Genomic DNA, 25,330 nt, shown 5'->3' with positions numbered 1-25,330 from the left:
TCATATCAATTACTTCAAATCGGTAAGTACATTTACGCATGTTTAATTTCGTTTTCAGTAAATTAGTATACGTTTAAATAGAGAAATTTTATGTTGAGATTGATTTTTTTTAACAGATCTTACCTATCAAAAAAAATTAAACAAATGTATAACTTTAGAACGGTATTCTCCTGCGCCAAACTGAGTGTTTTGGCTTAACAAACAGCCAAACAGTCAGAAACAATCCGACTGCTTGGCTGTTAAACAGCCGACTGTGCGGCTGTTACGCACAGTCGGCTGTTTAACAGCCAATTAACCAACTGCAGCTGATTTTTGTTGGCCTTTTTCTTATAATTAATAAATGAAGTTGATTAAAACCATTTCCTCATGCGGATATGATAATCCCCGTGTGTTATTTCGGTGATTTCGAATTGAATGAAAATAATCGGTGGGAATGGAGATGGACGAGTAACATACGTGGTTGTATTGCAATTCCCGTAACAGAGAGTACACCATACTTAGAAATGTACCACGATTTGCAAAATAAGCTGAATGCCAATCAATCTCAATACAATATGCAATTGAGATATCTATTCAACGGTTATGGGAATTCATCCATTCCGATGTCACCGATATTCGTTACTAATGATACTGAATTGAATTATCTATTAGAATTGAATAAAATGCATCAGACTCCGACTGTTCTTGGTGTGACTTTAATTACGAAGGATGTTATCAAAAGTGAACGCGAAGATTCAGATAGGGCGGATAACAATGATCGAGGTTTTTGGGAGACAGTGGAGATAGTTCCTGCGGATGATGTGGGTATTCCTGAGACAGTTGCTTCTGATCGTGATGTTGCTGTTACGCTCAGAATTCCGTCGACAGTTGAAGACAATGAGAATATAAACGAGTTTACAAATGAGAATTTGATTGCTTTATCCCGACAGAGACACGAGCTTAGTGGGAGCTCACAGGTTGGAACAAGTGGACCGTCCTCCAATTCTTCCCGTGTGGCTCCCGATGATGAGGACTTGCCGGTCGAGCAACTGTTTGAAACCAAGAAAGATTTGCAGGAAGCTATGCACCGGCTGGCATTAAAATATAACTTTGAGTTGAAGGTAAAGAAATCAAACAAGTCATTGTTGACAGTTGCTTGCATCGAAGACAGTTGCAATTGGTCCTTGAAAGCAACTAAGATGGACACGAATGAGTACTTCGTGTTTCGCAAGTATTCACGGGAACATACTTGCGAAGTGGGAATTCTTCGAAACGATTACAGGCAAGCTCGAGCATGGTTTATTGGTCGACAGATAATGCACAAGTATCAGGATCTATGGACGATCTACAGACTTTCAAACATCATTAACGACGTCCGTCGAGAGTACGGAGTGGTCATGAGCTATCAAAAAGCGTAGAAGGCCAAAGAATGTGCGTTGGAGGATTTAATGGGATCGGTTGAAGAGAGCTATGCTAAATTGGCTAGGTATTGCCATAACATGGGGACAACTAATCCTGGCACAACATATTTTATTGAGACGGGGGGCGATTATTGTTTTAAGTATTTCTTCATGGCTCTCGGATAATGTATTCGGGGTTTTCGAAATGCAATGCGACTTGTAATTCTAGTTGATAGTACAACTCTGAAAGCTAAATATAAAGGCAAATTAATTATTACTACATGTCAAGATGCCAACATCCAAATTTACCCTATTGCATTCGGCATAGTTGACAGCGAGAATGATCTGTCCATGCGTTGGTTCTTTTCTAAACTGAGGGAAGTGATCGGGGAAGTCGAAGACCTTACCTTTGTAACCGATCGAGAACAGTCTATAATAAACGGTATCGCTGAAGTTTTTTCCGGAGCACATCACGGGTATTACATGTACCATATACAAGATAATTTGAAGATTAGGTATAGGGGCACAGGCATCGTTTCATTGTTCAGGAGAGCAGCTGAAGCTTACAGTGCTGAAGAGTGTAATAAGTTCATGCTCGAGATATGAAGTAAATCATTACCGGCGTTGGAGTATCTGACAAAGATGGGGATCAAACATTGGGCGCGGTTATACTTTCCAGGACGTCGATACAACATGATGACGTCGAATAACGCGGAGTCTCTCAATGCATTGTTTAAGAAGGATCGAGAGTTACCAATTCTCGCAATGATTGAGAACATTCGTAACAAGCTAAACAGTGGTTTCATAACCGACGTGCGGCATCACAGAGTTGCACTAGCGTGTTGGCCCCAGCTCAAGAGGAGAAACTGTTTAAGGCGGCAGAGGTTGCGAGGAAGTTGAATGTGAAAACACTAGATGAGTTTCGTTTCTCCGTGCAATGTGCACGTAATATGGCATATATGGTGGACTTGACTGATAACACATGCACTTGTACGAGATTTCAATTGGAGAGTTTTCCATGTGAGCATGCAGTTGCGGTGACCATGTATCGAGGCTTTGCTGCGAGAACGTTATGCTCTTTGTATTATACGACTGAGTCTAGTATTCCAACATCATGGGATAGATCGTCAACCCTCCCTGTAAACTCTCGTCCCATATCGTCGACCCTCCCTATCAAATAGTCAACCCTCCCTGCCAGATCATCGACCCTCCCTGTCAACTCTCGTCCCAGATCATCGACCCTCTCCGTCAAATCTCATCGTAGCGCGCTGACCTCCTCCGCTATAAATCCAGTCAAACGGGCATACAAATCATCACTGTGCCCCGGAGACACACTGCGGAGGTGTCTGGACGGAGGTGATGCCAATGGCGGAGGCGATGGCCCCAGAGGAGGTGATGCCACTAGCGGCGGTGATGCTCTCGACGGAGGTGATGCCAATGGCGGGGACGATACCCTCGGCGGAGGTGATGCCAATGGTGGCGGCGATGCCCTCGGTGAAAGTGATTGTCGATCAGCTGGACCACCCTCCTATACAAATAAAATGAAAAATTATTCAATAAATTTATACGTCGATGATATTCAATAAATTATATTTCATTCACATACCCAATCTCGATCCAAACTCGGATCAGACATCTCCTCGTCTGGGGTGTGCAGAATGCCTAAATCCCACACAAGACCCCGAGCCTCCTCTTCCATCGATGGCGTCAACTCAAGTATGACTTCAAGCTGACATATTGACATTTCAACTACTTAACGATCATGTAAACAAAATTTTAAATTACGTATAATATAAATCACAAATTCATAATACTTACCTGAGGATCGTCGAGGAGGGCCGATAACTGCTTCCCAGTGGGACATCCCTCCACTCGCGATGATCTCCAATGATGCATCCGAGGGCAGCGTGTCTCCCCTCGCTGCGCAAAGCGGGCCCCCAATACAGGAACTGTCTCATACACCCAAATCTGTAACACATACACTTATTAAGCATCAATGTAATACACTAAAACTTTAACTTTGATTATATTAAACATTTACCTGCACCGCTAAGGGCAATCCATATATATCGAATTTACGCATCGACCCCCTGGGCCTCGAGTGCGATCTGGTGAACACATGTACGATGTCTTCGTAGCATCTTCGGCCCCACGGATAGTTGTTGAACGCATTGATGTCGTCAACAACTTGCAAATGAAAAATGTCGAGGGCAGTCTTCTTGTGATGACACCTCATCACACTCTCGAGGATGTAGACCAGCCCAAGTTTCAATTTATCTAGCATATGGTCGCACCCCTTGATCGCGACCATCAAGTAGGGTAGAAGCACCGACCCATGTCCCTGGAAGTACGTTTCGTACAGCCTATTGCTTCTCTCCATGGCTGCATCGTCGCCCGTAATCCTCAGTCCAGTGATCAATGTAAACTCAAACATCGAGAAACTGACGACCTTGCCCCCGAGGTCGAACTGGAGGGAATCGCCGTCGACTGGCCTCAGAACCGACATAGAAGTGCATCAATGATCTGTCCTGAGTACTGCACCTCTCGCAACTGGTACAGTGGCCACAAGAAGGACTGTCGTAGCATATCTCCGTGCTGATCATCGAGCAGCTCCAACACAGCAGTAAAACTCTCAAAGCTACTGTTCCAAGTAGCTTTCCCCGACATCCGTCTCAACTCTGCATCTAAATGATACTCCATTCTGCAAAAATTTAAATGTTATAGCATTGAACAAGAGATAACAAAAGAAAGCATAATCTCACAAAATCAAGAGAACCGAACTCTAACTACCATACAATCACAAATATTACATTTGAAAAATATATTTACAAAAAACAACAAATCAAATTAAATGTATTGTCAAAAAAATTAAAGAATATAAATATTATTTAAATAAATTGAAAAAAAATCAAAGATTTTCATAAAAGAACAATAAAAGGAACAAAACAAATTGTTAATTTCGAACAATATTATGTATTCAATTATTAAATTATATAAAAAAGGAAATTATAAAAATTAAATAATTAAATAAAATAATTATTATTTGGAAAATGTATTTACAAAAAAAAATTTCAAATTAAATACATTTTCGAAAAATGTAAAGACTATTTATATTATTTAAATAAATTTGAAAAAATAAATTAAAGATTATTTCATAAAAAGAAAAAAAAGGAACAACACAAAATTGTTAATTTTAGAATATGTCAATTATTAAATTATATAAAAGACAAATATAAAAATTAAATAAATAATTACTTTACGTTTTCAAAAAATGTAAAGTCCATTTATATTATTTAAATAAATTTGAAAAAATGAATTAAAGATTATTTCATAAAAAAAAAGAATCAGCATTGTTTATTTTACAATATTTCAATTATTAAATTATATAAAAGACAAATATAAAAATTAAATAAATAATTACTTTACATTTTTTTAAAATGTAAAGACTTCATATTATTTAAATAAATTTGAAAAAATAAATTAAAGATAATTTCATAAAAAAAAAAGAATCAACATTGTTAATTTTACAATATTTCAATTATTATATTATATTGACAATGATAAAAAATTAAATAAATAAATAACATAATTACTATTTAATCAAATATAAAATTTAATTAATTACAAAAATTATAAAAAAAATTAAAATTAAATATATAACAGTCAGCCTAGACTGTTAACAGTCGGGTAAGCCGACTGTTAACGGCCGGGAATCGGCCGGAAATCGCCATTCCCGGCCACTGAGCTCCAAAAAAAACTAAAAATTCACATTTTTCACGCTCCCAGCATGCCCACAATCTAACTACTCATGCCCATGGATCTAATTAAACCGAAATTAGTAACGAAAATGCTATAAACTTGCACATGAACCGCATTAACTGGAGAAAAGTGATTAAAACTAACCGGTTATTTTAATTTCGGTGTAGATGATGGTCGTTGCCGGTGGTGTCGGTGTCGGTCGGTCAAAATTCTGAAGTCGGTGTCGGTCGGTCAGTCGGAGATTTTCAAACAGTGTGAAGGATAAAATAGCCTTTTACTGTGAAATTTTTTATTTTAACTTAATTTTTTTTAATTCATTTAATGGGTCAAAGGCCAATGTCAAATTTTACTACAGTGGAAGAGTCATTTTCGTGTATTTCCTCGTCCCCCCTCTCACAATATATAGCGGGCCCGCGTGAATTAAAAATGACGGATCATGGTCCCCATCCTTATTGTGAGTAATAGATAAAAGATTCGATAAAAAAATTCGATACGTATAGCACTGTCCTTATTCATTAGCATAATATTTGTTATTGAACTCTAATGAAATTATTGATATGACAGTCGGAATACAAAGGTGATGCAATTCACGAACATCAAATTACCATGTAAAAAAATACATTTTCAATTGCTCATTGTACTTTTCGAGGAATCTTTGATGATTTTTGCCTGCACGAAAATATTAGATGATTTTTTATAGAGAGAGCAAACAAAGACGTACTTAGAAGCATAGTGAGCAATCAAAGACTCATTTTTCTTACATGACAATTTGGTGTGTAATAAGTTATGTTACTTGAGCATTCCATCTGTCATATCACCAATTTCGTTAGAGTTGAATAACAGATGTCACGTCAATGAATAACTTTCAACAATTTGATAAGTTTAGTGGCCAAAATTTTACATTTGAAATTTCACTTAACAATCAAAAACATAGAAATAAGTTCAATGATTATTGGGACTATTCAATCCATCTATATTGTAAAACTAAATAAAAGAAAGAACAAAATAAGGGAATTTAATATAGATTGGAGTTACAATTTCAATAAAATATACTTTTTAATATAAATAAGATTTATCTAAGTATTTAATAAGACTAAATAGTCAAAAATAATTTCCATAATTTTCCAGCACATTCCATTTAATGATTATTTGCATAATAACGGGCTCATTAAAAATTTTATTTATCAAAAAGTCAATGGACGATAAAAAAAAAAAATCTTATAAATGGAAAAAGAATACAATTAATTGTTAAATTTTGGAATATTAAGAAAATGTTGTCTCATACAAATTTTGTCAAGAAAATTCAGTTGGATATCATTTAGTTAAAGGAATAAAAAGTACAGCTACTCCAGCAATTTTAATTAATGAAACACCATGTATCAAGCCATTTATATTTTGTGCGCCAATATTTTCGTTACACCATTTTCCAAAAATTTGTATAAAACAATCTGGTGAATTATGTTTCATATTTTCTTGTTAAAGGTCATAAGCAATATTGTCTTCATACGATGTTAATCTATTATTGTTTGATTTTAATCAGCATGATGGTTCTTTGAAAAGTAGATTATATTGTTTCTATCTTTTGAAAGTCTCGAACATAATTTGTGACATATAAGAGTAAATCATAAGGTTATATTTCAGTTTAAATGGTGTGTACATTATAAACATTCATTATACAAAAAATGTCCATTAAAATCTTATCAAGAACATCTTGTCGAAAAAACCATAATGAAGAAAAATATGGACATTATTTATTTCAATACGTTAAAAAAGTTGTGTCATTAAAAATCTTTCAAGAAAAATCCAGTAAGACAAAATATTGGTTAAGAAAAAAGAGTACAACTCGTATTTACTCCCTCGTCATTATAATATCATTTGAACTATATGTTTAATGCATATTAAAAATTCATTGATTTATATGAAATAGTATTAATATGCATGTACGTGAGTTAGTTAAAACCACATTTATTAGATGCATATTGAATTTTATGCATTGTCAAAATCAAGATGTAGATATTTAATTGCATCGACCATAAGATAATTTATTTATTCATATAAGTATTTGTAAAATTTATTAAGTTAAGATTCATGTATTCCATGTTACGACTTTATTTTTCTCATTATATTTCCACATAAAAATATACATTAGGTAATCGGACTGTAGGCCCAAAAACTTCAAATTTCTCCAATAAGTTCAATTTTGTTTGTAGAGCATCCTTTTATTTAGCCAATTATTTTTACATTGATATTTTTCGATGGATTTCCAATATCCTCACTATGATTCATAAAATGAAGTGCTACATTATGTACAAAAGTATTTTCAACAACCTTTTTCAATTTTATTTCTTTTTCAAAATAATATAATTTATTGAGACATCTCAATTTCAAATATTTCAAGGGGTATTTTTAAAAATGTCTAATTTCATAGGTGTCAATTGAAAAATGTCCATTTTTTAAATTTATTACTAAACCATCTATTATGCCCTTAATGGAAAAAAGAAGCAATTTATTTATTTTTTCAATTTGTTGCAGATTTTGAGAAGTAGCTTCCATGAGAAGTTACATTAAAATGATGTTATCGACATTTCAAATGTCATTCTCGATATTTGAATCCCGTTTATATTTTAAAAGTACACATGTCAAATCACAATATGAAATGATCTCGTCATCTCAAATGTTGTTCTTGACATTTTAAATATCTAGAATGACATTTTATTTTGAATATTACATTTCAAGACATTTCTCTACACTTGAAATGTAATTCTTGAGTTTCCGTGTCAATGAAAAAAATAACATTAATTGTGATTTGACATATACACTTTTGAAATAAATATGGCAGGCTATGTGTTAAAAATTTATTGGCCAATAATTTTTTTGCAAAAATGTTCATTTCTTGTCTTTGTGTGGAAGCATAAATTGTTCACAAGCACATTTTGGTTCAAAATATTTCAAAATGGACATTTTTGCAAGGATTTGTGAAAGTCGACATTTTTGCAAATGGACGTGTGAAAGCGGACATTTCAAATAATTTCCTCACATTTCATTTAGATCAACTTCTTTTGGAATTTCACAATTTATTATAATATATAATCGATAAGAGTATATGCCCGCTTAATATGATCATCTTTACAATATTCTTTATTTTCTTTTGAAGAATTTTATTTTGGAATCGAATGTCATCACAATTTAGCCGTGCCATTGATTTATCAAATGTAATGTAACAAAATATCCCTCAATTACCTCAAGCCTTTGACACCATTAACTTATTGAAGAAGTTTATAAAGTCTCAATAGGGGAGCCAAGCTATAGTGATCAGGGGAGTTTTATTTAACTCATTTTGTTATTTCTAATTTGCACTTGTCCTTCAAATTATGCAATTTTAAAACCTTTACTTTTCACATTGAGGGCAATGTACTGTATAAGTTTGGGGGTGGTGGCATATTTTGAACAGTGACATGTTTTGGAAAATAAATTATCGGCATGTAATGTAATCCATTTTGAAACGATCACAGTCCATCAATATTTTCTGTTATTGATTGCATATTGTGTGCTTGATGAGTGATTATTGGATCATTATACTGTATCAAGTTCATTGCATGCCTGTGTGAGTTTGATAGCCTTGTCAGCAATGATATGATTGTTGGAATAGGTATGTGTTAGGAACTATGAATATGGTGCAGAATTTGATTATCTGATACTTGTTGATGTAGTACTTGACATTCCATATGCACGCCACTCATGCCACACATGTTAGATGAGTGATTGAGTTTGAATAAAGCATGAGAAACCAGAAAACCTCGATTAGATTAAACCATAAATGAATGTAGATCCATAAACCAATTTCTTTTTCGAATAATTTGGAGATGGTTTAACAATTATAGGGGAATATTGAGATAAGTGGGGGCTTCGTGCATGAATTACACTGTGTGAATTGCCTAAACAAGTGAGATGAAGGCCCCGTTTGGGATGGATTTTGAGAATTGATTTTTTGATTGTTAGAAGAAAAGTGGGGTTCACCTGTGAGAGAAAAAGTCAAAAATTACGATTGAAATAGTGAAATAATAGTTAAAAAATCAATTTTTTGGTGTAAAAAATCCCTTCCAAACAAGCTGGAAGACTAGGTAAAAGTCTTAAATTGAGGGTTGATTCTAGAGACCAAATGTCTAGAAAAATATAAAGGGGCATCAATCTAGGTTATGAAAATATGACACATTTCCAATCCTTTATGACACGAGCAAGTAAGCCTTTAAGGATATCTCGAAATCTGGTGCCCTAAAGCCAACTGATTTGAGAGTCACCGGCCCAAAGCTCGCTACAGGGGTCATATAGAAAGTAAGAGAAAAAGAGGTCAATAAAAAGTCCTATGATCGAGCCTTTATAACTCTAGTAAATAAGCTTGGAAGGGTGTAAAACCTGGTGCCCTAAAGCCAACTGGTTTGGGAGTAACCGACCCAAAGCTCGTTACAGGGTCCTTTGGACATTCGGTTGATAAAAATCACACATTCAAGGCGAGGCAAGTAACTTAGTTTAATCTTGAGTGTTAAAGCAATCAAATCTAGAAGAACATTCACTTGTTGACATGCGAACCTGTGATGGTGAGATCTATCCAAACAAAGAGATGGTAAGGACTACAGTCACCTAAACTTTTAATTTTAAAAAACAACCCCGAGATAATTGAGTGAAAAACATAAGTTTGGGGAGTTGTGTATCTCTCGAGTGAAGTAAGGATATATTTGACCATTTTGGGGTCTGGATTAAATCGATCATGAGTTTGAAATATTGGTATGCGTTCACACACACACGGTGAGTCTTGCATCTGACAAGTAAAGATTGATTTTATTCTCATACTATTCAAACTATTTCCTGTATTAATTACTGAACTCCAATCTTGAGATACGACAGGTTATTAAGTCATGTTTGTTAGGAGTTAAGTCACTATCTTGTTTGAGGATAAATAACAGTTCAAGTTTGGGAGATTTGATAAGTGTGTTTTTATGCACTTATATAAATCACGAACATTACTAAAATACGAGCAAAGTATTTGAAATGTGACCTAAATTCGTTTAACTCTTGGATTGTAGGGTTATTTGATGGACTTGATGGAATTCACGAGAAAAAGAAGCAAAAAGGACCAAAACGAAGCAAAGTGAAAGTTCAGGATCGAAATGCACATATTTAAAAGATGAACCAAATGAGCAATCGAAGAATTGATAGTGACAAGTACCAATTGGAGGTTAATACGAGATGATGGAACAAAATAGTCGAAGAAAAGAGATCAATAAACAAGAAGATTGAGTTTGGGGATTAAAATGGCACAAATGGAAGTTTGTTAAACCATGCGGTCGCATGGTGTTATTTCCATTCGGCCGCACAGTCCCCATTTGGGAATTTGAACCCCAAATTTGTCAACCATGCGGCCGCATGGTGTAAAATTTTGGGTTGATTATGTAGTTTTCTTTTTACGTTATAACTCTATTGGAAGATGATTTGGACGTGATATAAAAGCCTAGACTTGTCAGAATTAGGGCTAGAACGCATTTGAGGAAAACAAAACACTTCTTGGAGACCAAATTGAGGGAGATCAACAAGAGATTTCATGAAGAACATCAAGATTTCATCAAATTTCAATATCCAGTGATGTTTTATTTTCAAGAATTCATGTATTCCTTTAGATTTTCAATGTTAGGCTAAGTTTTCTCATGGTAGGAGATCGATGAACTATGTAATATGATTTTTAGATTTAAATTCTTGCAATTTGATAATTAACGCATATTTGATTAATTGAATGATTTATACACATTAATTTCATCAATGATTGAGTGCACGCGATTATATGATGTGTAGTGATTTATTTCTTACATTCGAGAGAATGGAAATAGATTTGACAGGTATAGATCATCGAAAGGTCCAATAGGAGATAGAAATATACATCTATGCTTTGCGTGATTCTTTAATTGCTCATAAAACCCCATTCATTCTCATGTATATGCATCCGTCATAGAAATATAGGCTGGTGGTATATAAGAATATGTTCAATACTCCTTGAGAGAGTGTGTTGGCTAGACTTAGGAGCATTGAGTCATCAATAATCAAATTGTGTCGTCAGATTGTGAAATTAGGGTTTCAAGTGATTATTACATAGGAATTCGTGATCCTAGTGTTTTTTAATTCTATTGAATACAATCAATTTTGCATTCCAATCATCATTTTGCGATTAATTTCATTTAAACACATAGTTTGCACAATCAAGTCATTTAGCGAAATTAGGATTTTCAGAAATTAGGGTTTTACTAAATTAGGGTTTTTCTAAATTAGGGTTTTTCTAAGAATAAATTCCTATTTTGATAAATTCGTTTTGGTTAAGGCTAAGGTAGACAAAATTGAACTACTCGATCTCTGTAGGACGATATTCAAAACCTAACATTCCACTTTATTACTTGTTAACGAACCATACACTTGCGGTAGTTTTAAATCGAAAGGAAATAATTTAGTGAACATGAAGATTTAATGGGTCACTTTGGGGTTAAGAAGACCTTGGACATGTTAAATGAACACTTTTATTAGCCTAAGATGAAAGTTGACGTTGGTTGGGTTTGTAGTAAATGCTTCACTTGTAAAAGGGTCAAGTCTAAAGTTTTACCTCAAGGTTTTTATACGCCATTACGTGTTCTTAGTGAGCCTTGGGTTGATATGTCTATGGACTTCATGTTGGGTTTACCTAGGACTAAGATAAGAAGAGATTCTATTCTTGTGTTGGTAGATAAATTTAGTAAGATGACATATTTTATTCTATGTTATAAAACTGATAATGACACTAATATTGCGGATTTATTCTTTAAAGAGTAGTGCATTTACATGGGTTACCTAGGAGCATTATATCGGATCAAGATGTTAAGTTCCTTAGCCATTTTTGAAAAAATTTGTAGAGTAAGTTGAGGACTAAGCTATTATTCTCTACTACTTGTGACCTGCAAACGGATGGACAAACTGAGGTTGTTAATAGGATTATGATATTACTATTACGTACTATAGTCAATAAGATCTTGAAGAGTTGGGAGGATTGCTTGTCATTCATAGAATTTGCATATAATAGGGCCACATATTCTACTGCTTCTTATTCTCCATTTGAAATTGTTTATGGTTTTAATCCACTAACACCTATGGATTTAATTTCTTTACCTGTTGATGAAAGATGTAGCTTGGATGGAAAGATGAGGGCCAAGTTGGTAAGATTCTTCAATGGGAAGTTACAATGCTAGATTGAGAAGAAAAATGAGCATTAGTTTCTTAAACAAATAAAGGAGGCACCTTATATTTGAACTAGGAGATTGAGTTTGGGTGCATGTGAGAAATGAATGCTTTCTAGCTCAAAGTCAAAGTTGCAATCAAAAGGATTTAAGTGCTTGAAAAGATTGATGACAATGCCTATAAATTGGATCTTCTAGGTGAGTATAACATTTTTGCTACTTTCAATATTTCTTATCTTTCCTTGTTTGATGCAGGTGAAAGTTCGAGGACAAATCCTTTCGAAAGGAAGGAAATGATGAGATCCATGGTATGAGAGCTAATAAGGACAATGATCCATTGATCATGGAGGAAAAATCAATGACTAGGTCCCGAGCAAAGAAGGTTAAAGATTAAAGAAGTCATGGGATTACATGTTTAAGCTACGGTGATGAAACATCAATCACAATAAGCAAAAGAACAAGTTTCATTTTGGGCATGAAAAAGAAACAAGATGCATCAACTTGGTTTATGCAACGGAGGAGGGAGCTGATATGAAAATCTATGCGATCGTATAGTGTATCTAGGCATGTGACCGCATAGATACATATCGAGACCAAAAATCAGATTGTTGATTGACCAATGTGACTAAACGCCTTAACCTATTCGGTCACATAGTGTAATCTGGGACAAGAATTTTTTAAATTTCACGTAATCTCCTATTTTAGTTAAAACTCTATCTTATGGTATCTTTTGGTATTTTTAGTTTTACATTTCGTTATAATTAGTATTTTTATGAGTTACCTATAAATAGGAGTCATTCTTTTAATTGTAAAACACACAATTGAGAGATATTATTGCGAGGTATATTTTACTTTTAACTCGTTCTTCATTGAATTAATTTTTCGAACTTGTCAAGGATTAGTTTTTTGTGACATTCAACATTCAAGTAAAGTTAGTAAGTTTTGTGATCATGGGTCAAGATATTGTTTGTGATTGTTTTGGTTCTTTAGTTCAATAATTTATTGGATCGAGCTTTTCCAAACGTTGATTCTTAGTTTTATTGTGTTTGATCTAATGGCTACATGGATTCACATCACACTTGCTGCCTTTGTCATTTTGCAGTTGCCTTGTATAGTTCAAGCAGTAGCAGGGACAATGACCAGGAGAACAATACTTGAACTTTATTTTGGGATCAATCTGCCTTCACAATTTTTTGAGAATTTGTTTCAGTCTTTGAGTCATTTGGATTGTGCTGCTCTAGTAAACCTTGGGAAGTTATATTTTCAATTCGTCATAACCTCTTTTTTCCCATCAGAAAGGTTGGATTGTGTTTGTTCCACTTGATGTCAACTTTCTAGTTGGACGGTTTGCACTTAATAAGCTCATTTTGAATCTCATGAGGTACATCGATTTTGCTATTTGAAAACTTTATATTCTACTTAGTATTTGTGGCATGTCGAACTTTATAATTAAATAAAAAATGTCATACCATGCCACATACAATTTATATAATGACTTTACACCTACAACACATCCTATGTCAATACAACAGTATACATTTACATTCTCCTTATCCTTCCAATTATCCTCCATCTAGACACTTTTATAGGGGGCATACATTCTCCTTCTAGACGTATTGCATTATGGGACTTTGATGGTCTCACTCGACCCAATCATTTCTCAATTACTTGATAGTTTTGAAAAATTCTTTGACTTCCACAACTTAACTGACTCTCATCGTCTTTTTTATGCTCATATGCCACTTGTCAGATCTAAAAAGTGTTACCGGAATTTCTTTTTTGCATAATATTGATATCCTAGGTCAACGTCCTGTCACTTCGTGGGATGAAATAAAACAAATATTAAGTAACAAATATGCTCCTATCTACTATCAATCTCAATTGCTATATCCATTCCTTTTAAATTGGAAACAAGCTACATCCACTGTTAGGTATCAAACCTAGTTGTGATGATGCAAAACCACGTAGCAATTGTAGCTACAATACCCATGATAGATTAAATCAAACTCAAGAGAGCTAAATATCACGATTTGGAAAGCTCGACCCAATAAATTATTGAACCAAAGAATCGAGACAATTGCAGACAATATCTTGATGCTACAATAATTTAATTCTTGATAAGTTCAAATTAGTTTGCTAAAGAACGAGTTGAAAGCAAAATGTCCTATAATAATATCTTAATAATTGTCTGTTTACAATGAAAAAGTGAATCTTATTTATAGGGAACCCATACAACTCTAATTAAAAAGCATAATTACGCCTAAAAGATAAAAATATGCTATAAAAAGAGTTTCAACTAAAATAAAAATCTTGGCAAGTTTTGGAAAAATGCGTCCCGATTTCACTCTATATGGCGGAATAGGTACCCTACTTGAGGTTGCATAGACCACCCAAGTTGGAGACATGCGGTCGCATAGGTCTTCGATTCAACCCCCTCGACCATTACTTGAACCAAGTTGATTCATCTTGTTCCTTCCTCCATACACAATATGAAACTTGTTATTTCGCTTGTTATAGTCAAACTTTCGTCCATCGTAACTTGAACAAGTAATCCTCTGGCATCTTAACCTTTTTTAATCATGATTTAGTCATTGATTGTTCCTCCACAATCAATGGGTCATTGTCCTTACTAGCTCTCGTACCATAGTTCTCATCATTCCCTAATTCTTCAAAAGGATTCGTCCTCAAATCTCTATCTACATCAGACACGAAAAGATAAAAATAAAAAATAAAAGTAGCTGAAATGTTTACACTCACCCGGAATATCAAATTTATAAGCATTGTCATTAATCTTTTTAAGTACTTGGAATGGTCCATCTCCTCTTTATTGCAACTTTAACTTCCTTAGAGCTAGAAAGTCTACCTTTCTCATATGCACCCAAACCCAATCTCCTTGTTCAAATATAATACGCTTTCGTCATTTATTTGCTTGAAAAGTATAATGCTCATTTTTCTTCTCAGTCTAGCATTGCACCTTTTCATGGAGAAATTTTATCAACAGTAAATGAATTGAATCCAAACGTTAGTTGATTAAAACCATAAATAATTTCAAATGGAATATAAGAAGCGGTAAAATCCGTGGCCCATATTGTATGCAAACTCAATTAATGATAAGCAATCCTCCCAACTCTTTAAGTACTTAATAACTACATGTACGCAATAGTTGTATAATAGTCATATTAACAATCTCAGTTTGTCCATTCGTTTGTTAGTGACAAGTTGTACAGAATAATAGTTTAGTCCCAAACTTACTCAACAAAATTTTCCAAAATCGACTAAGGAACTTAACATCTGTGTTCGATACAATACTTCTAGATACCCCATGTAAGTACACTACTTTAAAAAATAAATCTACAATATTAATGGAATCATCAGTTTTATGAAATGAAATGAAATGTGCCATCTTACTAAATATATCTACAATTACAAATATGGAATCTCTTCCTTTCTTAGTCCTAGGTAAACCTTACACAGAAAGTTCATAGACACATCAACTCAACGCTCACTAGGAACGGGTAATGGTGTATACAAACCTTAATGTAAAACCTCAGACTTAGCATTATTACAATTGATGAATCTACTACCATTCCGATCAACATCAACTTTCATCTTTAGCCAATAAAAGTGTTCTGTAACATCTCCAAGGTCTTCTTAGTCCCAAAGTGACCCATTAAACTTCCACTATGTGCTTCATGTACTAATAATTCTCTTTTTGAACACCTAGGTACACATAACTTATCCTCCCGAAATAAATATCCAACATGCTTAAAGAATCTATCATAGCACCTTTATCACATGATTCATATATATTAGAAAAATCTAGGTCATTGGCATACATGTTCTTAACATATTCAAATCATAGCAATTTGGCACCTAAAGTGATAAGAAGTACGTACCTCCTTGAAGACGCATATGCGACCACAATTTCTTTACCTCATTTGTACCAAATAACATACGAAAAGGTCTCGATAAACTCCATCTGCCTTGCATTCCTCTTGTTTAGTTTACCTTGACCCTTTAAATACTTCAAGGATTCATAATCAGTGTGGATCAAAAACTCCTTTGGCCATAAGTAGTGTTGTTGTCCCCAAAGCTCGAATAAGTGCATACAATTCCTTGTCATGTGTAAAATAGTTGAGAGCTACTCCACTTAGCTTTTCACTAGTATTCAATCTAAAAAATATTGTTAAAGTTAGTTAATGATAATACCATTGCAGTACACAACTTATCCTTAATAGTGTTAAAAACATGTTTTTGTTCAACGTCCCAACAAAATCATACACTTTTCTTTACAATCTCTGTGAGTAGGTTAGCAATTGTTCTAAAGTCTATAACAAAATGCCTATAGAAGTTAGCCAAACCATAAAAACTTCTTACCTCGGTTATACTTTTTGGTGTTGGCCACTCCTTGATGGCTTGGATTTTCTCCTCAACCACCTCAATTCCTTTAGAACTAATAACATAACCAAGAAAAACAACATTTTTCCATGTAAAATCTACACCTTTTAAAGTTAGCATAAAGTTGTTTTTGTCTTAAGACCACAAACACATATTTTAAATGTCATATATGCTCATTTAAATATTTACTATATCCCAAGATATCATCGAAGAAACTACTATAAATTTACGCAAGACATGATTCATTAATCTCATAAACATACAAAGTGTATTAGTAAGTCCAAATGGCATGACTAACCAATCATATAAATCATACTTAGTTTTAAAAGCAGTCTTCTACTCATCTCCCTATCTCGTCCTAATTCGATAATTTTCACTTTTAAAATCTATTTTGTTATACATGTAGGATCCATGTAATTCATTTAAAATATCACGATGATATTTTTATCGTTATTTCGTTGGTTGCCCGATAGTCTAAACACATTCTCCAAGTAACATCTTTCTTCGGCACAATTAGCATTGGCATGACACATGGACTCATGATTTCCTTCATATATGCTTTGCTCATCAATTCTTCCACGTGTGAAGTTCTTTGGTTTCTTCGGGATTACTCCTCTAAGCCGGCTCGTTTGGAATGACAGCTCCAGGTACATTGTCAATTTGATGCTCAATGCCTCAAATGAGTGTTAACCCATTAGGCATGTCCTTCGAAAATAAGTTTTCGAATTTCTGAAATAAAGAAGCAGTTAAACTAGGAAAGGGTATCTTAGACTCCTCAAAGTTGAGGAGTGATTCCTTATAAACCAACAAGATGATAGGTCAGTTTTCAACTACTATCCTCTTCAACTCATTCCCTTTTACAAATAAATTCAGTTTCAACTTTTCTTTTCTATCAAAAGAATCTTTTTCTTTACTCTCTTGTGGGTCAACCCTTTAATTCTTATAATTAGCCACCTTACTCTTTGATTTCTTACTATCTTATTGTAAAAGATCAATCTCACTTTCTTTTTCTCTCATTCTTTTATCTACCTCACTTTTTAATTTGATTTAATCTTCATAAACTTGTTTTGGTGTTGACGGCTCAAGAGTAACATATTTCCTATCTTTAGTAAAACTGTACCTAATTTTGTACCCACCATGCAATACCTTCCTATCATATTGCCATGACTCTCTAACAAAATATGCCCAACTTGCATAGGAACTATATCACACATCATTTCATCATGATAGCTCCCCATTGAGAAACTAACCAACACTCGTCTATTCGCCCTAACCTCACCACATTTATTCATCCATTGCAATTTGTAAGGCCTAGAATATTTTAGCATAATTAACCCCAATTTCTCAACAAGTGTAGTGCTAACCACGTTGGTACAACTACCCATTATCAATAATTGCATACTACATACCTTGTTGTTAACATAGCATCTCATAAGAAATATATTTTTGCCCTTTATTATTCGAAGTCATCCACTTTGATTTGATTACTAAGAGCTCGCCTTGTAACCAATAACTCTCTAATTGCATACTCCACTTTCTCACCATCACTAGCATCCTCCAATTTTGGTATGTCATTATAGTCATCCTGACTATCACTCATTACTTCTCCATTGTCTTGTTAGATCATCGTCCTTTTGTTCGGACATTGAGAAGCAATATATCCCGATCCCATACACCTAAAGCATTCGATATCTCGATTCCTAGGAGGTTGGACAACGAAAGGAAGGACAACGAAAGTCATCATAAAAGTCAGATCTGTTAGAATCACTTGTCTCTTTGAACGGCAATCTTGGTGAAAATTTCAGCTAAAGAATAAAATATAAAGGTTGAAGTTTTGAATATTAACAAACAAAAAAGTTAAAAACAAGCTAACTTAAGATAAGGGACCTTCACTGCAGTTTTTCTTTAGATAAACTGATAGGTGACACCTTGCTACGTGACATCAAAAGAGTGTCTGTTGCAATCCACGTCTCACCATCTCTAATTGAACTTTGCTACACAAACGATTGTCTTGTATTTTGTTCAAAACTGATGAATGTCATCTCTTAGAAAGTACTTATCAGAAAAAGTTCAGATGCACTTACTCAATGAACATTTGTTTTATAAATATATTTATTGTTCTTCATCTTATAAATTCAATAGAAAACGATTGACATGTAAAAACTTATTCAAAACAACAATAATTAGTCTGTATACAATAGAAAATGATTAAGCAAACTAGGTAAAGTCATATTGAATGGTAAAAAATGACATAGACATTTACATATTATTTACATATACCTACCTTTTTTTCTTTCCTTTTTTATTATTTTTATTATTGTTCTTCATCTTATAAATTCAATAGAAAACGATTGACATGTAAAAACTTATTCAAAACAACAATAATTAGTCTGTATACAATAGAAAATGATTAAGCAAACTAGGTAAAGTCATATTGAATGGTAAAAAATGACATAGACATTTACATATTATTTACATATACCTACCTTTTTTTCTTTCCTTTTTTATTATTTTTATTATTTTATATATATATATATATATATATATATATATTTAAAAGCTTAAGCCATTAAAAAGAAACACATTTATTTATTTTAGATGTAATTTTCAACACCCCTCCTTACATGCTATCTTCTTTCTTCATCAAAGACATATAAGGAAAAGGGTCGTAAAAGTCATAGCTCAAGTGACGAGAGTGACACCTTATCAGACTAATGACCTTGGTTCAAGCTCCTTTTGATGGGAGGGGTAAAATTAAAATCCATTGATCTTCATTTAAAAGTTAAAAATAAAATCATAAACTGACGGTGCTAGAATTAGAACATAGGACATCGATACCACATCGAACCAACTCATTTAAGAGCTTTGAACATAATCAAGATATAAGATAAGGTTCAAATCCATTCAACAATCATAAGATTCAACATGATACATCCATCCTAGGAATGTACTAGGAAAAAAAAAAAGAGACATTTTCAGTATAATTTATCTCAAGAAGTGGTATCGAGAGCAGGAGAAGCAATGGTGGATCCAAAGCCAGTTCCAGTTCCGCTAGTTCAAACTGTAACACTGGTTGGTTAAAATGGTTTGGCAGCCTCTTCCATCATCTTCTTTGCTCTCATCAATTTTTCAATCTCCTTGAGTGCCTAGATTCATCTCAGCTTTATTAATAGTCTGCTTTCCAGTTAATTAATTTCAAGAATAGGTTAATCAAATTCACCTCCATGCACAGATCTTCTGCATCCACAGCATTCAATTCATTGTAACCTAATTCCGAAGCTACTTCTGCCAATTACAGTAGATAGTTTAAACAAAGAGTGAGTATATGATGTGAAAAGTAGAAATTATCACAAGGACTGACTTTGGATTGAAATGGTTGCATCAGCTGTAGCATATCCACTTCGCCGACATTCATACAGTGTATTGAGTTGAGCCAAAACCTGTAATCGGGAAGACATCAATCCACGTAGGATGTGAAGAACCAGTTCGGTATATAATACTGGACGGATGCTAATAGAAAAGCCATAATTCTCATATATGGTAGCTGCATCTTTTAAGAATAAAAACTGTCTAAGATAATAGAAGACACCTCAGGAGAAGATCCAGATATCAACATATCAGTAGCAGAAAGTTGAATTCTATCTTCCACAATCTCTCTGGCCACCAAGTCTAAAGGAACATCGATCCATATGGTAATTCCATGCCTCAAAAGTGCCCTATAAATGAAGTCAACTCACTTTTAATGCCAAGTATATACACGTCATGAGATACGTGATTAAAAATGCTTGTGCCATTCATACAGATTGCTAGCATCTTTAACTGCTCCATTCCCAGCACAAACAACCAGGCGAACCATGGACGACAACTGCTTCAGTACCTCAGTCTGCAATTACTTTTAAAAGGTTTATTCAATCGAAATGACACAACTAATAAACAAAATTTGACATCTCTAATGGTCACCTCTGAGGCAAGAAATCCCTCTTCATCTCTCTCTATGTATGATATTGCTGCAGTTTTTCCACCGGCAGCTTCCTCAACCAGACTATCGCTGCAGTTAGCATAACAGTTGATCCACACTTATGTCACCCACTACATACAATAATATCTCTATTACGATGAAGTTTCAACCAAAAGCACCTGTCGAAGTAGTAATATCGTAATGTATCGGCAAGAATTTTCCCCAAGTTCGATTTGAAGGTGCTGTTTATCCCTTTAGTAAATTAATTATCACATCAGACATAATAAACGTGAATGTATTTGGAAATACAAGGGACATTAAGTTAGATTTTAAAAAATAACTCACCAACAAGAAATATAGAAGTTCCCTTTAAATTAGGGGATATCTCCGCTGCTCTCTTCTGAAATGAACTGAACAGTTACTATTAGTTGTTTAAATTAGATGTTGAATCAGATGAGAAGCCTCAATTGTTCAAATTACGTGGAACCGAAAACTCACTTTAATAGCTAAGGAAAGATCAACTTGAGCAACCTCCGTCGCCACTGAATCTAAATTGAACAAAAAGGTTTTTAGAATGATGGTGGTGCATCTTAGTCAACGAGTACAAAGCTCAAGAATTCGAAAAGAAACTCAAAGAATAACGAATTCCTTGGTATATAGCAGGCATATAAAAAAATATTAAGGTGCATTCCCCTGGCGCTATCAGATTGAGTTATCTGCATTGGATATTGAGCACAAACAACACAAACTCATTTGGAAGTTAATAATTCTGCTAAAGATGATTTCCAAAAACTACATTTTCACTACTTTCTCGGAAAGCAACTTGTAATTATTAGTCAAACAGTTTAATTCAACAAGTTCTAAATTGTACTCAGTAACATAGCAACTCAAAGCTCCCAATACTTAACTAAATTCGCAATTCACCAAAAAAAATAAAAAAATCCTATTTGTATCAAACATATAAAAGAACAAGACGGTAGTGGTACCGGGACTGGCAGCAGACAAGACGAATCCATTGCGAGAAAAAATTGATCTTGGGTGAAATCGGGAGTAATAATTAACAGAGTAATTTCGAGAGTTGGAATAGAAAATTCGAGAGTTGAGGCGAGGTTGAAGGTAGTTTCTGCATCCGCAACTTGCTTGGATTATCTCCATCCAATCCTCCAAATCCTATCCGGATCCTGGATTTCAGTTCTCAGTGTTTCTTCTTTATTTTCATTTTGCACTTTTACTGGATAGTGTCAGCTGTCGAACTTAGGCCCAATTCGACCCGGTTGGCCCAGCCCACTTCTTTTAGAATTATTTTTACTTTATTTTGTCGAATGATTATGTATATAAAAGGAATAAAACCATGTAAATAATTTATTTAGGTAATGAATAAAAGCTTGTTGTTATGAAGACAGAAAAGAGAAAAAAAAAAATATAGAGAAGTCCATAGATTTTTGTGTTTTTATTAATAATCAAAGTCCTATATTTATAATTAGGGATACAACGAAAATAATTTTTAGGACTGTAGGAGTACAATAGTTATTCAATAATAAACTTATCATTTACAATATGACATATCACAAAATATCTACCTCCTTAAAACCTTATTTGATTAAAAGTCAATGGAAAAAAAGAAGATGCAAATGAATGAAAAAGAGTATAATTATTTTTGGAGTATTAAAAATAAATACTGTCTCATTAAAACATTGTTAGAAAAATTCAGTGAGATAAAACATAAATAAAGGAAAAAAAGTACAACTACTCCCTTGATGTTGATCGTTGAAAATCTTTACGTTGATGCATTCCAATCTCATAAACCAATTCTTGAATATAGATGTCGGCAACGATTTTGTGAGTAAATCGGCCACATTGTCACTTAAGCCAATTTGTTGGACTTCATTGTTGCCATTTTTTTGAAACTCATAAGTATGAAAGAATTTTGAAAAAATATGTTTCTTCCCGTCAATGTGATATAGTCTCATTTAAGTTGTGCAATACAAACTGCATTGTCTTCGTATAAAATTGTTGAACTATCTTTTGTTAAAGTTAACTTGCATGATGCTTGGATATGATGGGTCATGTTCCTCAACCATTCACATTCTCGGCATGTATCGTGGATTGCAATAATTTCAGAATGATTTGAGAATGTTGTTATCAAGGATTGCTTCACAGATCTCCATAATATAACTGATCCTCCACGTGTAAACACATATCCTATTTGTGATTTAACTTTATATGGGTTAGAAAGAAAATCTACATATGCATATCCCATTAAAGTGGATCTCGACTTTTGAAAATATAATAATTTCAAATCAACAGTGCCCTTTAGGTAACAAAAATTACGTGTTAATTTTCCAATGTCTTTGAGTTAGTGTAGAGCTATATCTTGTAAGTAAATTTACAGAAAAAGTTATGTCAAGTTGAGTTCAGTTTGCAAAATAAGTTAATGCTTCAATTGTACTATGATATAATACTTCAGGACCAAGAATCTTCTCTTCATCTTCAAGTAGAAGAAATGAATCATTTTTCATATCAAGTGATCAAACAACTATAGGTGATATCAATGGATATGAATTATCCATATAAAAAACGTTTTAAAAATTATATATATATATATATATATATGTGTGTGTGTGTGTGTGTGTGTGTGTGTGTGTGTGTGTGTGTGTGTGTGTGTGTGTGTGCACGTGCGCGCGCGTGCTTGTGCGTGCGTGTGCGTGTGCGTGTGAATAAATAATCCTTTTGGGAAGTGCTCAATCCACAACCCAATACAAAATTTGATTTTTCCCAAATTTTTTATCTGAAATTCATTTTTCAAATAAACTACAGTTTTGTTGAGCTCTTAGGAGTGCCAATTAAATTTAAATCATCAACATAAATTGTCATAATTGTAAATTCAATATTCATTTTTTTTTCTGAAAACATATGGGCAGATATCGTCATTTTTATAACTATCCTTCAAAAAATATTTGCTAAAACGATTACATCACATGCGTCCGAAATATTTCAATTCATATAATGATCTTCATAATTTAATGGAGAATATAATTTTTGGGCATATATAATTTGTTCCTAGCACTTGAAGCACTTCGAGAACTTTCATCTATATATGTCACTATCAAGTGAACCATACAAATAGGTAGTTACTACATTTATAAGGCGCATATCAAACTTTAGTGACACAGTTAAACTAATTAAGAATTTAAAAGTGATGATGTCCATTACGATAGAATATATTTTCTCATAATAAATTTCAGGTCCTTGTGAAAAACCTTGAGCTACGAGTCGAACTTTATATCTTGTAATTTTATTATTTTTATTTCTCTTTCGTATAAAAACGCATTTGTATCTTACAGGGATTACATTTTCAGGTGTTCGAACTACAGGTTTAAATAATTTCGTTTCTCTAAGGAATTCAATTTCGCCTATATGGCCTCTTTCCATTTTGACAGTCTTTAACAACTGTGTTTCGGGATCTTCATTTTGCATAATGTCAAGAGCCACGTTAAATGAGAAGATATTGTCTATAAAAACATTATTTCGTTTCCATAATTTATGAGATAACATATAATTTATTTTTTGAAACTTATGATTTTTCAGAAACCATATTTTCAATATTTGATTGATCAATCTTTTTTAATGTTACTTTTTCCAAAGTTTTAGTTGGTTTTTCTCTTGTATTTTTTTTCAAGGTACAAGGTCTTTTGAACCTATTGGTCATCACGCTTCTGACGTATTTGAGATTCATTTATTAAAACCGATTATTCTATAAGGATATCAATTTTTGGTGGAATATTTTGCATTGGAATAAATGATTTTGTCATTTTTCTTGTATCAACAAATACATCAAGAAATTGATTTACAACATTTTGCAAATGAATGATTTTTTCAACCTCTTGCTCACATGATTATTACGGGGATCAAAGTGAGATAGAGTTGTTTCATTCCAGTAAATTTTACCTATTTTTTAGGATATAGTTTTCCCCTCCCAAAATTGGAAAGTCATTTTATCCAAAATGACAATCTGTAAAATGTGAGTAAATAAATCACCCGTTAAAGGTTCAATATAACTAATAATAGATAGTGAATCAAAAAACTCACATAAATCTCAAGTCTTCATTGGAGACCTATTTTAGTACGTTATGGGAAGGAAATAGGGACTTGGACAGTACAACCAAAATGCAAATTGTAAAGGTGATTATTGATAAAAGGTATTTGGTTTTATACGAAGTAATGATACAGCATATAATACGTCATTACTACAAATAGAAGCTGAGGTTTTGTTTTCATAAGTAACAGTCTAGCAATAAGCTGTAGACGCTTAATAAACGGCTCAGCTAAACCATTTTGTGTATGGACATATGCAATTAAATTTTCAATTACAATCCAAATTGTTATACAATAATCATCAAATGCTTATAATCTAAATTCACCAACATTATCAAAACAAATAGTCCTAGTTAAGTAATCAAGAAATTCCACTCGTAATTTTATGATTCGAGCAAGTAGCCTAGCATGGCTACATTTCCAGAGGAAAGTAGGCAAACATATGATCATCTAGTAGAAAATTAATTAATACCATAAAATAACGAAATGGTCCA

At 33.5% G+C, this 25,330-nt stretch overlaps 1 protein-coding gene across 1 annotated transcript; it reads right to left on the bottom strand.

The window, feature by feature from the left end:
- Window positions 1-19,627: 19,627 nt before the first annotated feature.
- Window positions 19,628-21,943, bottom strand: LOC111397528 (probable inactive shikimate kinase like 1, chloroplastic). The gene is made up of 10 exons (XM_023024506.1): window positions 21,728-21,943; window positions 21,240-21,289; window positions 21,087-21,141; window positions 20,921-20,993; window positions 20,744-20,831; window positions 20,584-20,666; window positions 20,373-20,499; window positions 20,145-20,223; window positions 20,004-20,068; window positions 19,628-19,929 (listed from the first exon to the last, which is right to left on the bottom strand). Exons 1-10 carry the CDS (start codon window positions 21,894-21,896, stop codon window positions 19,861-19,863), a joined length of 858 nt encoding a protein of 285 aa, XP_022880274.1. The 5' UTR covers window positions 21,897-21,943; the 3' UTR covers window positions 19,628-19,860.
- Window positions 21,944-25,330: the final 3,387 nt, after the last annotated feature.

This window comes from Olea europaea, chromosome 7 (assembly GCF_002742605.1).
Source record: "Olea europaea var. sylvestris chromosome 7, O_europaea_v1, whole genome shotgun sequence".
NCBI classification, from domain to species: domain Eukaryota; kingdom Viridiplantae; phylum Streptophyta; class Magnoliopsida; order Lamiales; family Oleaceae; genus Olea; species Olea europaea.
This window is presented reverse-complemented; position numbering and strand designations above follow the sequence as displayed.

Bases quoted from the DNA above. Each gene is read 5' to 3' on its own strand.
- LOC111397528 (XM_023024506.1), bottom strand. From the start codon at position 21,896: ATGGAGATAATCCAAGCAAGTTGCGGATGCAGAAACTACCTTCAACCT. The intron at 20,994-21,086 runs GTGAGTTATTTT...AATTTACTAAAG, and splicing joins AACTTCTATATTTCTTGTTG to GGATAAACAGCACCTTCAAA. The intron at 20,224-20,372 runs GTGTCTTCTATT...TCCCGATTACAG, and splicing joins TATCTGGATCTTCTCCTGAG to GTTTTGGCTCAACTCAATAC.